The sequence below is a fragment of the Panicum virgatum genome, chromosome 2N, assembly GCF_016808335.1.
Source record: "Panicum virgatum strain AP13 chromosome 2N, P.virgatum_v5, whole genome shotgun sequence".
In the NCBI taxonomy this organism is placed as follows: Eukaryota; Viridiplantae; Streptophyta; class Magnoliopsida; order Poales; family Poaceae; genus Panicum; species Panicum virgatum.
This window is the reverse complement of record NC_053146.1, coordinates 20,760,492-20,776,903: the sequence shown is the minus strand read 5'-3', so window position 1 is coordinate 20,776,903 and position 16,412 is coordinate 20,760,492. Positions and strand designations below refer to the sequence as shown.

At 45.5% G+C, this 16,412-nt stretch overlaps 3 protein-coding genes, 1 long non-coding RNA gene and 1 pseudogene across 4 annotated transcripts; 2 read left to right on the top strand and 3 right to left on the bottom strand.

The window, feature by feature from the left end:
• Positions 1–1,853: 1,853 nt before the first annotated feature.
• Positions 1,854–3,003, bottom strand: LOC120658768 (chlorophyllase-1-like). Its single transcript, XM_039936967.1, has one exon. The coding sequence runs from the start codon at positions 2,919–2,921 to the stop codon at positions 1,938–1,940; it is 984 nt and encodes a 327-aa protein (XP_039792901.1). The 5' UTR covers positions 2,922–3,003; the 3' UTR covers positions 1,854–1,937.
• Positions 3,004–4,002: 999 nt separating this feature from the next.
• LOC120660013 lies at positions 4,003–4,717 on the top strand. The gene is made up of 2 exons (XR_005669311.1): positions 4,003–4,206; positions 4,388–4,717. It is a non-coding gene; the product is annotated as an uncharacterized LOC120660013 (long non-coding RNA).
• On the bottom strand, positions 4,544–6,350 carry LOC120660012 (annotated as a pseudogene).
• A 1,535-nt stretch (positions 6,351–7,885) lies between these two features.
• On the bottom strand, positions 7,886–11,601 carry LOC120660011 (uncharacterized protein At2g27730, mitochondrial-like). The gene is made up of 3 exons (XM_039938327.1): positions 11,376–11,601; positions 8,739–8,777; positions 7,886–8,440 (listed from the first exon to the last, which is right to left on the bottom strand). The coding sequence occupies exons 1-3, from the start codon at positions 11,478–11,480 to the stop codon at positions 8,228–8,230; spliced, it is 357 nt and encodes a 118-aa protein (XP_039794261.1). The 5' UTR covers positions 11,481–11,601; the 3' UTR covers positions 7,886–8,227.
• Positions 11,602–12,426: 825 nt separating this feature from the next.
• Positions 12,427–15,424, top strand: LOC120660010 (40S ribosomal protein S25-4-like). Its single transcript, XM_039938326.1, has 3 exons — positions 12,427–12,588; positions 12,667–12,876; positions 15,071–15,424. The coding sequence occupies exons 1-3, from the start codon at positions 12,586–12,588 to the stop codon at positions 15,182–15,184; spliced, it is 327 nt and encodes a 108-aa protein (XP_039794260.1). The 5' UTR covers positions 12,427–12,585; the 3' UTR covers positions 15,185–15,424.
• The last annotated feature ends 988 nt before the right edge of the window (positions 15,425–16,412 follow it).

Genomic DNA, 16,412 nt, shown 5'->3' with positions numbered 1-16,412 from the left:
AGATAAACCTAATAAGAGGTTTAAGAGTCATACTGACCAAAATCATTTCTTCCATCTTGAAATGCAAACGTTTCAAAGCATCCTAACAACCCTAACGTCCTGATCATAATCTTCACTAAATGGTACAAGCTCCAAATTCTTGACAAGATCAAAGAAAATCTTCTCAGTACCAACCTTCACAAAGCGTGCACAGACAAATTGAGCCGTCTGAGCATCAGGGCAGAGAATGTAGGCACCAATTCTTTGTCGGATGAACTGAAATACAGTGCAGAGGAACTTTGCCATAACCAGCAACGGCCTCCAAAGCACGGACAGTGGACATAAACCTATCAGGATTAATGGCTAAAGAAGACCATGCAAACACAAAACTATCCTGAGGGCCTTGGTTAAATACAAATAGTTGTGATATGGCATATGGATCAACTCCCTAACAAAAGCAGCCTCATTCAGGAAACGGCTCTAGAAAAAAAAGAATAAAACTGAAATTAATTGCAGGAATAGGAATGAGTAATAAAACAGAAGACATACGATAAATTAGTAAACAAAACAGAAAATAGCAGAAATGCACAGACCATGTTGAAAGCTGAAACACGATTGATGCACAGCGCTCGAGCAAAAATAATTCCTAAATATGCAAAGATGCAGATAATGGAGTAACATAACAAGATAATATTTGTAACTAAAATAAAGAAATGCGGAAAATAAAGTAATTAAGAGAAAATATGAATGTAAAATATTTAAACTCTTAAGATTTTCTGATCAAATTGACGCTTGAAATTGGTCTCTAGCAAGCGTCAACAAGATCCCCCAAGCTGTCCTTTACTCGTCCCGAGCTAAGTAGGATAAATCAGATTGTTGATGAGAAAATCACTCTAAGTCATGCTTGCCTATCATGTCAGACTCTATAACAGAGTAGTTTATCTATAAATTTGAATAAGTTGGCTCACGTAACTCTATCTTATTCCATACTCATCCATGGGGCTTTTTGCCTTCTCCTCATCTTGAGTTGTTGAGAGTCAGAACAGTACATAGAGCTACATTCATTTATTCCTATATCAGCAATCCATCTGGAGGTTTTTCTTAATTTTTTTTTGAAAAACAAGGCAAAGTTTCTCAAATGATTTTCTCGAATCACTCAATATGTATAATTTCTCACCAGGGCAATGTTGCATTTTCTCCTTTCCTACCAAAGGACTTTTGTGGAGCTCAAGGTCAGGAAAAAAGAATAGGCATACTCCCTCCAAATTGTAAAGGAAGTCGTTTAGGATATCGACACGGTCTTCAAAAACAACTTTGACCATTATTTTTTTACTACAAAAAATTTATAAAATATAGTCAATATATACTTTTACGAAACTACATTTCAAGATTAATCTACTTACATCACTTTTATATTTTCAAACTCAATCTAAAAAAAATTATTTATAGTCAAAGTTTAAAATGTTTGACTTAAGACAAACTCAAAACGACTTCCTTTACAATATGGAGGGAGTACTTACATTCCATATATTGTAAAGTCAAAGACTGAATTCATGAAAAAATAAAATCATACAACTGTGATCAAGACGTGCATGTGTATGAAATGAATGGAATGAATGACGGTGTAACTAACTCCTTTTCATGAACCATTCCTCTCCTTTATTTTTCTTGGATATAGGCTTTTTTTTTTGACAAATGGACTACTCGCTCAGATAAGTTTTTTTTAATGAAACCGAAGAAGGTGCGTAAAACACACATAATGCATGGGAAGCATGTCTATACTCTTATCCAATCAAATCGATCGAATTTTATTACAACAAATTGTTTGTATATAAATTTGTGAATGAAATAAAGAGTCGCATACCGGGGGGGGTGCAAATAATTAAAAAACAAACAAATTCAGTAATTTATTATGAAGCTAAGTCATGACTGCTCATGAGTAAAGACGATCTTTCTGCTCATGCCAACCGGTACTCAACAGGGTCCAAGGTGGTGGTTGCGAGCCCAGGATCTCCGAGTATGGCCTTCAGATCCTCACCATCTTCTTCCTCAAGCGCAGACCTCAGGAAGGCGACCATGATCCCGGCGACGGTCCTCCTCATCACGTCCTTGCAGCTGCTCCCTTGCTTGCAGAGGCAGGTGACGAGCTTGGGGGCGTCGTCGTCGAGCATGTCGAGGTGGCCGTAATCCCTGGCCACGAGGTGGTAGCACGGCGGCCTGCACTCGCGGTAGAACTCGGCGTGGCTCACCTCCCTGGGCGCGCAGGGAGGGAACAGTAGGTTCGCCTTGTCGTCGCCCAGCCCGGTGCCGACGACCATCACCGGCATCGCGACGTCGAGGGAGGAGGGCTTGTAGGTGAGGATCGCCGGCGGGAGCTGCGAGGACCTGCCGGTGCCGGCGACGGGGTCGAGCCCGATGAGCGCGGAGAACTTAAGGACGGTCTTGGCATGACCCAGGGCGAGGGCGAAGGCCGTGTGGCCGCCGCGGCTGTGGCCGGCCAGGGCGAGCCTGGAGAGGTCGGCGTCGACGCCGGGCGGGAGCACGGCCGGCAGGCCCCCGGGGAGCCAGTCAGTGACCTTGGCCGCCGCGGCGATGTCTTCGGCGTCGCCGTTGGACACGAGGCTCGTGTGGAACTGCGGCGCCACCATAACGAACCCGAACGAGGCGACGTGCCGCAGGAGCTGCTCGTAGAAGCGGTTCTGGAGGAAGAAGCCGTGCAGGAGCACGGCGACGGGGTAGGTTCCGGCGTCCTTGGGGGCGGCGATCAGGATCGGGATCGGCGGCGTCGGGACCGCGTCGTGATCCACGGGGATCACATCGACGGCGAGCTTCCCTGGCTGGAACACCGAGGTGGCCACCACAGGCGGCCGCTCAAGAACCTGAAGCTGGGTCGCCATGGCCGCCTGCACAGGTGCTGCCGTCTTGTCTCTTTGTGTGCTCATGAGCGGACGCAGGGGCTGGCTGGTAAGATGGCTTGGAGTTGGTTGTGAGTTGTGATGGAAGAACTGATGAGTGGTGTGATGGGAAGAAAGGATGGGGCTAGGGGGCAAATTTATAGAGCTCCATGGGTCGGTCGTGTACGTACGTACGTGCGAGGTAGCTACGATGGGCAAAGTGAGTTTGAGTAGCTCTGCCCTGTGAGCATGCTGGGAAAATAGAACAGGGGGCGTTTTCATCGCACGTGCATTTTGTAGGTTATGTACCTACAAGTCTAGGCTGATTATGAAATGCAATGTGGTCAGCAACCTTGGCCCTGTTTAGTTCATAAAAATTTTCGTAAAGTACCCGTCACATCGAATCTTCAGACACATGCATGGAGCATTAAATGCAGTTGAAAAAATAACTAATTACACAGTTCAACTGTAAATGACGAGATGAATCTTTTGAACCTAGTCCATAATTGGACATTAATTGCCAAATAACAACAAAAATGTTACAGTACCCAAACCCAAATATTTTCACGAACTAAACACAGCCTTTGTATGTTCTTTATGGAATACGGAGTAATGAGGTCCATCTGATATATGCTCGGTATATTTACTCCCTCATTTTCAATTCTATTTTTTATCCATCATCATGAAATCGAACTCATATGAAAGCACTTTCAATCATGAGTGCAACATTGCACTGATTTTCACGTCACAAATTTATGAATTTTTCAACTAATTCTCGATTCTCAATCACAAATAATTTTGACGGTTGAACCTTAAAACAAGTACGCGTCTTAGACTAAAAGAAACGAGGAGTCATGTATTCAAAGACTTGTCGATCGACTCATCTAGGGCACGGAGAAAGAAACAAGATCCAAGAAAGTGGTGATGTGCCATTGTTCCTGAATCGTTCGTGCTCTGTCCATGTTCAAAGCTCCATCCAACTGTTGAACGAGTCAACCTTTGTTTTCATGCTTAGAGAAGAGTAGCTAGTCGTCGGCGGGTGTTGTTGTCAGGAGAAGCAGAAGCAAACCTCCAAATCAGGCGTCAGTCCAATCGTGATCAACGCACGTTCAGGTTCAGCAGCCGCCTCCGGTTGCCATCGACGTCGTCACCGTTGTATTTCTTGGGCCGGGCCAACCATTTGGGACGGAGAAGTCTCGGCCCAACGTGTGGCTTCAGAATAGAGGAAGCCCGATCCAAACAGCTTGCAGCCTTGCACTGCGATGGCGGCGGCGATGGCGGCGGCGGCGGGCGCCGCCGCCGCGTCCTGCCTTGCTTCTCGCCGGTGGCCGCGGTATGTCAGTGGAACTGCCTTCTCCTGTCTCTTCCTTGTGCGCATTTGTTATTAGTTCTACACTAAGCATCTTGAGTGCCCCTCATTTTTAACCCTTCCTGTAGATTAGGATTTCTTAATAACTTGTAATCTGGCAAATTTTGTGCTTCGTTTGCAACCTGAAATTGCAGTGTGTTTGTAGACAATCTAGAAGATAATAGGAGGGCTTATGTTATCTGACACAAGAGAGCTGGTGAACTGTGTTTACTTGAGGCGGATGCAAATACTGCGGTTTCCAACACTGCGGCCAATGGATGCCAGAGGAAACAAGAAATTGTCATATTTCTTCTTTGAAAGAAATACTTGGGATGATTTCATTTTTATGGAATATCAAAGGAAACATCTTCCAATTGATTTGGGGGTAAAGGGTGCTATTATCATTTAGACAGAGTGCTAGGATGTAACTCTTTCCTTTTTTGTTCAAATCATCATGATTTGGACTTTTGTTTAAATTAACAGGTCCTTACGATTTTATGATCTTTCTGCTCATGCCATACGGTGCTCAACAGGGTCGAGCGTGGTTGGTGTGAGCTTAGGGTCATTAAGTATGACTCTAAGATCACCATCTTCTTCATTGAGCACAGCCTTCAAGAACGCTACCATGATGCCAGCAACAGTCCTCCTCATCATGTCCTTGCAGTTGTTGCCGTGCTTGCACATGCAGGTCATGAACTTTGGAGCATCGTCATCTAGCATGTCGAGATGCCCATAGTCCTTGGTCACAAAGTAGTAGCAAGGTGCCTTACACTCGTAGAACTCCCTGTGGTTGACATCCTTAGGGGCATAGGGAGGGAATAGTATGTTCTTCTTCGCCTCTCCCAGCCCGGTGCCGATGACCAAGACCGGCATGGTTATGTCAAAAGAGGACGGCTCGTAGGTGAGGATCTTGGGTGAGATTTGTGAATATTTACCTGTGCCGGCGACAGGGTCGAGACCAATGAGGGCAGAGAACTTGAGATTGGTCTTACCATGCCCCAGGACAAGAGAGAATGCTGTGTGGCCACCTCGGCTGTGGCCGGCCAAAGCAATCTTGGAAAGGTTCGGCTCGACGCCTTTGGGCAGGACAGACGGTAGCCCTTTAGTGAGCCAATCTGTCACTTCGGCTGCTGCAGCTATGTCCTTAGTGTCACCTTTGGCCATTATGCTGATATGGAACTGCCAATAGAATTACAGAGTTGCATGATTTACGTCAGCCAGGAGACATGGGATGAACCAATTGAACCTGAAACATGTCGGTACATGAATTCTCATTGTAATTTGGCAGTTGTGATCTAGGCTGGTATCTTGTTGTAACCATTGCAGTTTGTATATTTCTGAATCAATATGGACTATACATATATGTGAAATGCATTAGAAGGCAGTAATGATTAACCTGGGGTGCAACCATGATGAAGCCAAAAGAAGCAATATATGTTTGAGAACTTGTTCATAGAAATGGTTCTGGAGGCAGAAACCATGCAGGAGCATGGTGACAGGGTATGTTCCTGCATCCTTGGGAGAAGCAATCAAGATCGGGATTGGTGGTGTCGGATTTGTGTCATGATCCACTAGAATCACCTCGACCGCAAGCTTCCCTGGCTGGAACACTGAGGTGACTGTAGTCTCAAGAACCTCAGTGCTGGGGTTCATGATCTCTATTGATGTTGCCATCTCTCACTCTCTGCACTGCAGGTGCTCACTAGTAAGAGCTTTGGGTTGGTTGTGATGAGAAGGAAGATCAAGGTGGCAAATTTATAGACTGGCAGTCTGGCACATATGAGGAGGATGGGAAAAATTTACTGCAAGTAGTTTGGTAAAGGAAAATTTTGAGGAATTGCCATCTCACTGTCCGCCTCACTTCACAGTCCATGTCGCATCAGTGGCGATGAAACCCCCGTGCCATTCTTGAGCTCGAGTAGTGTGAAGAACATCCTGGAAAAGGACAATGTGCAGTTTCAATAGCACATTCCAACCTAACCTACGCGCAATTGCATTTGTATCTGTCTTGCATCATGATCATAATAAATACTGATCTTATCCAACCATCCATCCACATGCTTGAATAAGACTAGATATCATCTTGCATTTATGCCCTGTACAGTGTGCTAACTGGCACTGCATTTGGTTGCCCCTTCATACCTTCATTTAGTCCATCGATCCAAGTGAGCTGGCCCATCCAATCCAGCTTTTATTTCTGCAAAACTCATGCACATTTCTCTTTAAATTTTGTTTGCCACTTATACACCATGTGAACTGCTGGTTTTCTAGAATCAGGAAAACATCACGTGCAGATAAATTTTGGGTCTTCGCTTTGATTGATATAGGAAAGTGGCCACAGGGAAATTGTGCTACCAGGTTTAACCCTCTGTGAAAGAGGAAAAAGTTCGGTAGCAGTGTGCATGCAAGGATTACAAAATGCTGGATGATCAAGGAACCTCCTGGTTCTTGTGGCTTCTTTGTCCACGGAAATCTGGCATTCAAAGAAACAAGGAACAAACATCGTGATTTCACACAGAATTGTCAGAAGGTTTTTAATTGTAGCATCTTAGGCATGTCTCTCGGAGTGATATGTTCCGTGTGCTCTCCTCTAAAGGTAGAGACTAACTATGTATATAATGTCCGTTTGGCCTGTTTGGAGTTATATATAGAAATCTGTATGAGCCAGTTTAGCCAAGCATGTACATTTGGAATAAGATCAGGTTTGGATCAGAGATGAATGTACTATTCCTATCAAAGAACTAGACCAGCACCAGCCACCTGCCAGCCAGCAGTACTTTTCTCTCATAACAAATTAGCAAATTAGCATCAGCCACTAGCCACAGCCAGCCGAACAAAGCCTGGTTCATGCTTAGGCCTTCATTTGAACTATCACCGGTCCTTAGAGTCTTCCTTTTTTTTATGTTTTTCACCGGATAGGCTTAGGATTTAGTTCAACCAACCACGTTTCCTACGAAATTAGTCATCATCGAGTTTCAAAAGAGATAAAACGAAAGTGGACTACATATCATCTAAAATGGTGGAGATTCTTAAATTTAAAACTTACATTCCTGATAGCTGAGGCTTTTAATTGGCTCACATAAGTAGCTGAAGAGCTTATGTGCCCCATGCCCACTTCGTTGCACTTAGAAATGATTCACGTGTTTTCGATGTTGGTTTGGTGGCATGTATGCACGAAGCATCATCAGTTTTGGCATGCTAGTTTTTTTTAATTAAACTGGTAATTTCTGTAAATGCTGCTATGTGTAGACGTGTAGTGTTAGCAGCATACTAGTGTGAAGCCAGCTGGTATGGTTTGTTTCAGCCTTTCATGGCTGTCATCAAGAGGCGGAGCCAGGAATTTATTTTTTTCATTATTAGGAGGGGCTAACCATGCTAATTTATATTAAAAATTTAATCAAAATTCAAATGTTCAATGTAAATTTGGAAACCAGGGGGGCGTCTCCGCCCCTGGCTGTCATTAGTTTATCTGTACCCTAGTCATCTAGGCAGCTCCATTTAATTTCTACGTTAAAGAGCTTGCTCCTATTGTCTTGTGTTGCGACTGCTCTTCGAGATTTGCAGTACGCGACTTCAATTACAGTATCCCCATACAGAAATTAGCGGAAGTATATATAAACCATTGTATTCTTACAGAAATGGTATTGAAAGATATTGATCATTCTGGCACAACCGAGGCAAAATGGCAACGCATGCATTATGTCAATTCTCTTTCAGTATCACAGAATGCACTAAAGCAAGTATGTGCTGAACTGCTGATTAAAGACAAGAGCCAACAGGTTCCATAGATTCGAAACAGCAGTACCCAAAAACCTCTTCAGCAACGATGTGGCACATCATCATACTCATACAACATTGCGAGTTGACAAGTGCCGGAGTAAACTACAGTGTCTCGAGTGCATACTTCAACAATTATTTCCAAGAAGGTGCAGGTCTATGCGCAGAAAGTAAACCCGGGTGAAACTGATGAGGCAGACTGTCCGCAGATCCCATCCACAACCCCCCTTCAGTCCACAACCTCCTCTGACTTCTTAGGCTTTGACAAGAGATACCAACCCAGGCCACCCAGGGCAGCAATTGTGCCTGCCAAGACAGCATAGTTCCTGTTCTTGTCAGTTGACACACCCACAGATGCTGACTCTGTTGGCCCGCCCGCAGCCTTCACATCACTTGCTGCAGAGCTTGTGGTGGATGAAGCTTGCTCTCCTGAGCTGGGACCCTGAAATCATGTTACATCTAGTGTAAGAGCGACAAACAGTTTCATCACGAGTTCCTAACCTCCAGCAACAAAACATATACACAGTGTTCCTACTTAGCATGGCAGAACATAGCCAAAGACATATATACCAGTGAAGCATTCATGATTCCAAGTAAAAGAATTCATACATTCATAAATCATAATTCCATATAAAAGAATTCATGATTACCCATAAAATACATCAACAAAAAGGTTATGATGGTGCACGAAAGGAATGCTGCCCAATTTAATGCTTAGAGAGATAATGTGTGTTTCATACCTTGCGTGCGAGCTTCTCCAGCTTTTCTTGTTCCATTTTCTGCAGTGACAACACAATTCACTGGGTGTTATTATCATAGCATCAAGACAACAATAGTATTAAGAGTCACAAATAAACACCAAGAAAAGGTACATAGAGGCAATGAAAAAGCTTATCCAGACACCACTTGAGCAATTAACACGCTATGTCAACTTCAGGGTTTTCACTGCACTGCAATGTATAAACACTTTACAGTTAAAGACAGAGTGAAGCATTCAATTCCATAATTCATAATGTAACACAGCCTATCTGGATTGAGTTTATGCACAAGTATTTCACTGCAGTTCTGCAGTCATCTTGGATGATAATTTCTATCTACAGGTCAGGCATACAAATAAACAAGTTTCACATGCATACTAGAAATTCTCAAGCTTCTGGAACACTCTAATTGTATCACCTAATTATGTACTCATCACTACTTCTATTCCTCTACATAAGCAAAAAGCAGATGAATAAACAAACTTAATTCCAGATTGAATCAGAAAACTCAGAACAAAATTATAAGCTCCCATGCTATAACTTAAAATATGTTCATAGTGCAACAGAAGTTTTGCAAAGAGTCTGGAAATGAAGTGTATAATCAGAAGCAAATCACAAGCATCAACAGTGCAGCACAAGAACCAACAAATTGCCACGATAAACAAACATCACGATTGTTGATACCAGGATGGAACAAAACTCAAAAACATAATGTATAGGCGTTTCTAAGAGTCAATAACGAAACAAAATAACAGGACCTTACAAAATTCATGGCCTTCAAAGTTCCAAAAGCAAAAGAACAACCCAATATTGCAGTCAAGATTGCAAAAATCAATAAGAATGTATCTCAAAGACATGTGCGCCCGCAAACAGAAAGCAATGGATGAAAAATGGTGTGTTACTTGACCAGGGATGAAAAATGAACTCTATGTTACTAACAAACAACATGTATACAACCATGACATAATCTCATTCACCAGCACACTCTTGCCTTCTCAAGCTACACTATAAGGAGGCAACCTAAAAAAAAAACTCAAGACAACACTAGCAGAGCTCAAATGAGTAATGGCCTCCTACCAACAGATGGCATCAAAATCTAAACATAATAAGCAGTACAACTGTCTAAGCAGTAGCAATGCAGAATTATTATGAAGCTAGGCAACTAGGTGTGATAAATGCCACCGGAGCCTAGGACTGCAGAGGAAATTAGGTGAAGTACTCCGGATGCAAAGTAAGGGAAAGTATCTAGAACTTCTCTGGATTCATGATTCCAGAAACAATGAACAACAGAGTGACCTTCAAAGTTCCAGAAGCAAAGGCAACCCACAATCTAAGCTAAAATCCAGAAAACACAATAAGCATACATCTCAAACAAATGCGCACCAACAGGACCTACTACTATGGACAGGTAGGCAGCCACCATAAATCGATGTGTAACTGGATCAGGGGTGTAGGCCTCTATCCACGTCACTAACAAATAGCAGTATACAGTATACACCATCACATAACCACACTGATCAGTATAACAAGACAACCTAGATTAAGCTCCCACGTCACAACACTTGCGGATGTCATCATGAGCACCAAGCTTGCATAGACAGGTAGGCAGGGCACATCACAACTCAAGTATTAAAAGCAGTATAATCATCTAAGCATTAGTATAATTTTTAATGGTTTTAGGCTATAAGTGAAAACCTGCTACGGTCACAATGTTCAAATCTATGATTCCAGAAAACATGCTTATGCAGATCACACCATCACAATTTATTTAACACCAGATTCAGTACAAATAATAAGCATCCATTTTAACATTAGTTTTCAACTGCAGGAAACTGATCAGCCACAGAAAAAACAGAACAGGAAATTAGCATATATAGATTTCAGAATCAGAAGCTATCATTAAGTGTGATTCTATCACCTAATTACACACACAAAAATAGTGGTGTTCCCTAACAGCAGTAAAAGATGGAATGGGAAAACTACAGCACTGTAACATGTATGATTTTTTAGCTACAAAAATTAGGGACCTTAAGGCCTTAACCTTAATAAAGGAAGCTCATATGAAAATCATGCTTCAACAATCTCAAGAATAAGCAGGGTGGCTCATTGCAGGCAACAATTGCACATGAACAAGTTCCAAAGTCTAAAGAATCCACAATTTCAGACATCCATAATCATGCACCATGCATCTCAACCAAAACTACTAACAAGACCAAAGGCATGGCCAAGGTAGGAAATCAACAATTTAACCACATATATCGGTGCTCTACTGCAACAGGGCCACATGTAACTATTCCAATGTCAGGAACTATCAACCGTTTGCACCAAAACATAACCCCAGTCACCATCACACTCCTTTTCCTGGAACTAAACTACAACAAGGAAACCCTAGAAAACAAATCTCCAAGTCCCGACACGCGCGGAGATCACCAGAAGCACGCGGCTCGCACAGCGACCGCACCACGAGCCATTTCCAACACTTGCGGAACTAGACGCGGAGTCCGTAGATCGCACCACCAGTCGCATATACACATGCCTCTTGCAGGAATCGCGATCCCGATCAGAAACCGAAGGCCGCAGAGTGGGGGAGGGAGGGAGGGAGAGGGGAGAAATCTGGACCTTGATGTAGACGTTCTCGGCGGCCTTCTCCTCCTCGCTGAGGACCTTGCCGCCGGAAGACAGGAGCCTGCGCTGCACGAACCTCGCCGCCGTCCTGGCCGCCATCGCCGCCGATCGGGAAACCCTGGAGGAAGGTGACGTCACCCGCTCCCTCGCTCTTCCGCTTCGCTCCCCTTTGCCCTCTCGCGAAGAAAGAAATGAGTTGCTGTGAACTGCCTCTGGAGTAGGGATGGCAACGGGTATATACCCGTCCGGTAGTGGCCACCTATATCCGTATCCGTTAGGATTAAATTTTACTCGTCGGGTTATCCGTATTCACATACGGGTAAGAAAATGATTCCATATCCATACCCGCATGGGTAATTTTTACCCGTCGGGTAACCCACACCCGAAATCATACCCGAGTATTACATGTAAATATTAGACATTCACATAAAAAATAAATCATTACAAGCTTCATTTCAACAAGTTAATGGCTCATATGGATTAACATGAGTTAGAGAGGGTTCAACAATATATATACTAGAAGGGTTTAATTGAATTTGAGCTAAATTCATAGGTCATATGGGCTAAAATGAGTTAGATACTTAGGCTCATTTGTTTTTCCTGCGGGTATTTCTTACCCACGGGTAGGCGGATATGGGTAGTATAAACCCGAACCCGTACCCGCCATACCCGATGGGTATATGATTTTGTCCAATAATGTACCCACGGGTAGAAAAATCATTCCATACCCGCCTTCTTATCGGGTAAAACCCGTCGGGTACTCGGGTTTCGGGTACCCATTGCAATCCCTACTTTGGAGTCTCCCACTTCTTTGAACAGAACCCAGGCAGTGCTGCTTTTTCATATTAGCCCTCATAAGATATTCACATTCTCGATGCGCGGTCCTTTTAGGGAGTAGTTAAGATTATACTAATAGTGTGAGGATATTTCTACATATTACGCATGCGCGCAGTCCAAGCGGTTACAGGGGTTCTTTCGTAATTAATCTCACCTTTGAGGGTGTTGTTGAGGATATCCAATCCCAACGCGGAGTACCAGCCGTCCGATCGCATCGGACGGTGGAGAGCACGTGTCACCGCCGAAAACCCTAGCCTCCAACCCATATACCTGCCGCTCATCCCCACCCGCCTCGACTCCCGCCGCCGCCGCACCCCCTCTTCGTCGCTCTCCTCGCCTTGCTCGCGTCGCCGCCACCTCCTCCGCCATGGTCCGCCTCGCCCCTCGCCGCTCCACCCACCCACACGGCCTGCTCGACTGTTGCTGACCGTCTCGTTTGTTCTGGCAGGCCCCGAAGAAGGACAAGGCCCCGCCGCCGTCGTCCAAGCCGGCCAAGTCCGGAGGCGGGAAGCAGAAGAAGAAGAAGTGGAGCAAGGGGAAGCAGAAGGAGAAGGTCAACAACGCGGTGCTCTTCGACCAGGCCACCTACGACAAGCTGCTCTCCGAGGTTCCCAAGTACAAGCAGATCACCCCGTCCGTCCTCTCCGAGCGCCTCAGGGTAATATTACATTGCCGTTGTATAGATGGATCTGTGATCTGTCGATCTCTTCTTACCTTGTGTGCTTTACTTGTCCTACTGACGATACATATATACCTCGATGTGGTAGCTATGGCATATGGTTTAGGTTAAATGGATGTCTAATTCCCCAAATGGTAGTTTGTATGATTTTTTTTTTCGACGGTCACCGGGGGGGAGAGAATCCCCACCTGAATAATTTCATTGATAGGGCTTTTGGCAGCCAAAATTACACATTACATTTTCAGCATATTGGGGAAAAATAAGGGGGAGACGAGAACACCAACACCAAGGTACAATGATAAGAGATACCCAACTCGCTAACTAACCAAAGAAGAGTCATGTCACAAGCCGAAGACGACCACTGATCGCCGATTTAACGCCACCACCGAACAACATACTTGCCGGCTACACTATGACCAATGCATCCCGCACCGCTCCTCGTAGCTATGCCGCTCCACTGCCGCCCTCCGTCTGAGGGACCACCCAGCGGAATGGGGACTAAGAGAGGTGAAGGACACACTAACCACAGTTTACCAGACATGACGGTCTCCTTTGAAGTTGATGGTGACACCTACGGTACATCCGGGCTCCACATACAGCCACCCGACGCCATCCAAGGGGAGGAACCCATGAAGGGGAATGACAGTAGCGGTGGAAACACCACCCGGCAATTGATTTACTGGCACCATCAAGAAGAACGCCGACGAAGCAGAGGCGCCAGAGGAGGACATTCACCGAACCACGATGGCAGCCAACAGCGAGTGCTAGCCTCGCCAATGAAGAGTCAGGAGGAGATAGAGCATAGACCTTTAAAGAAGCGGCGCCTAAACCAGCAGCAGGCAGCTTAGACCTCCAAAGACGGCGCCTACAAGTAGGGAGCGACATCGGAGATGCCGTCGCCGCCTGCCCACTAGAGCAGGGTTTTCACTCGGAAATCTTGCAGGAGGAGCATGACAACGCCTTCAAGAAGGTAGGTGGCGCCAGACGCCGTCGTCGTTGTCGGCCCGAAGAACGGGCATAGCTTTCACCATGCTCTCAAGCCCTGCAACTGCATGCCACCACCATCTGCAACTTGCCACCCTTGCGCTCGTAGCACAGCATGACAACAAGGCCTGCAGCCGGGCGTACCGGGCGCGAGCGGCCGACCCTGCATGGGCACCTGGGCAGCCGCAAGTAGGGCCGGACATCAAGCCGGTGCAGGGGATGCCGCCCTTGGCCAGGCCCGCGACGAGCCCGCCCACCGACAAGATCCGAGAACGCGTGTCGCCGCCGCCGCCATCCTTGAGCCCGGGCGGACTTCCGCGTGGAGGGTGCTCCGGCGGCAAGGAGAACGGAGGGGAAGTGGTGGTTGTGCGGGCGGCGACGGCGGTCCGCCCGTATCGCCCCTGGGGGGCGACGCGAGCGGCGGCGGGGGGGGGGGGCAAACCCTTTGTTTGATTTTGCTGGTATCGCACTTCTCGTTTGTATGATTTTGAGTGGACAGTAAATTGATAGTGATAGATACTGTACCATCATGGAGACATGCAGTGTCGGTTTCTAATCTATGTTTGGATGGATAACTTTAGGCTATCAACATGGTTTCTACTCTACTCTTGGCAAGGATAAGTTTAGACTTAGCAGCATTTTTTAGTCTGTATGTTTTGCATAGACGTTATGTGATGAATTAAGAAGAAGTTCAATGTGATTTAAATTGAAACAATCCAATCTTGCTAATTTGGATGTGGGATGTACAACTTGATGTTTAACTACTTTGTTTGGACAGCATTGACCTTCTTTGTGGCTTGTCACATGGAAATAGAATTTTGTTAACCACTTACCACCATGAGCTGAGAGTTAGAATGGTGAATGTTGTGGATAAATGCACAGAACCCAGACATTGTTCATGTTATTTTCTTATGTGGTTGTCTTTTACCATTAATCATGATGCTCTTAGGACTGTGCATAGCAGCTGTAATTAATATTCTGCATACTGTAGATCATGGCCCAATAGTTGTTCTCTTTGTGTTTGCAAATGCCTCAATTGAGACTGCATTTGGTGCACCATCCATCTATTTGCTACCTTGTGATTTTGTCAGGCTATCCACATAGCAACTAGTGATGTATAAGTTGTAGTCCCTTGATCTCCTTAAACCATCGTGTGAATAAGGCAAAGCTTATTTCTTTTCACCCACAGATCAATGGATCCTTGGCGCGGAGGGCCATCAAGGACCTGATGGCAAGGGGGCTTATAAGGATGGTCACTGTTCATTCCAGCCAGCAGATATACACCAGGGCAACCAACACATGAGCGTCTTTTCAGGCGTTATCTAGTCTAGAGGACTTATGTTTCTGTTATATCAAGTTTATTTCAATCATGGCTCAGTCGATGTTACCATTGATGTGGAGAATGTTGAATGCGTTTGAGATTATGGTACAATTTTAAGCTCATGCTGCTATCCTAATTTTTAAATTGATGTGGGATCTTTGCTCTTCTCATTGCAAATGTTGTTAAACTGCTGTGTTATCATTAATTCATGATATTATTTAACTGCTGCTCATCCTATGCTCGCAATGTCACACGTATCAAATTAGCTTTCAGATGTTGCAAGCTGCATAGATTGCTGTTGAGAGGTGTTCAATTTGGGGCAACGTTGGCAGCAGGCCGCAACTCTGATCACCAGTTGTTGATGTTTGAAGCCAAGCCTTGTAGAGTGTCCAGTCACGACTACCAAGCAGGTTTCAATCTGATTCCAAAGGGCCTGCTCAGACAGCCATCAATTAGGGGAAGTTTACCAGGAGGTGGAGAACCTTTTCTTGTTGTAAACATTCATCTGCCCCAGTGTTGGTCAGGGATGTAGAATTGAAAACTTAAACATCTGCACTGAATCTCCATTTGATATCACCAGGTTGTTCTGAGAGCTGAACTTGCTGTTGCTCCTGCCAGCGTTACAGATTGGTGAAGTGCGGTGGCAATGCTTCGCTGTCCCTTCACCCATTGTTTCTGTCTCAACGCAAGGCAACAGCCCACCTTGAATTCCCGTCCATTGTCTTTTGGTGCCTGGCCACAGAGCCATCTCTCATGCCAGAATGAGCTCTGTTCGCCATTGCAAACAGTGATTTCCAGCTTGAGTGGCTGGTATATGCAGGATATGCCAAGGTTCCAATAACCCTAATGATCACAAACTTGTCGCTCAACGCAATACTGAGTCTACGGTTGACCGCACCCAGCTCAAGTCCCGGTCGACCAATCAATGTGGGGGACCCCACACCACGTGATTTTATCTCCTCTTCTCCCCGACCTGCTCTGTCCATCCGTTTTCTTTCCGCCTTATCCTCTTCCCCTTTTTTCTTCTCCGGATCCACCTCCTAGGAGCTCCGCCCGCAGGACGAGCGGCAGGCTCCGCGCCCTTAGGGGAGCGGCGTGGCGGCGGGCTCCGGGACTAGCTCCATGAGCGGTGGCGGTGGACCGGACGGAGGCAGTACTACGGCGGGCTTCCAGGGGAGGGGAGGGGAGGCGGACTTCCGGTGCTGCGGCG

Bases quoted from the DNA above. Each gene is read 5' to 3' on its own strand.
- LOC120658768 (XM_039936967.1), bottom strand. From the start codon at position 2,921: ATGAGCACACAAAGAGACAAGACGGCAGCACCTGTGCAGGCGGCCATG.
- LOC120660011 (XM_039938327.1), bottom strand. From the start codon at position 11,480: ATGGCGGCCAGGACGGCGGCGAGGTTCGTGCAGCGCAGGCTCCTGTCT. The intron at 8,778-11,375 runs GTCCAGATTTCT...TTGTCACTGCAG, and splicing joins CCGAGAACGTCTACATCAAG to AAAATGGAACAAGAAAAGCT. The intron at 8,441-8,738 runs GTATGAAACACA...ACATGATTTCAG, and splicing joins TGGAGAAGCTCGCACGCAAG to GGTCCCAGCTCAGGAGAGCA.
- LOC120660010 (XM_039938326.1), top strand. The intron at 12,877-15,070 runs GTAATATTACAT...TTTCACCCACAG, and splicing joins TCCTCTCCGAGCGCCTCAGG to ATCAATGGATCCTTGGCGCG.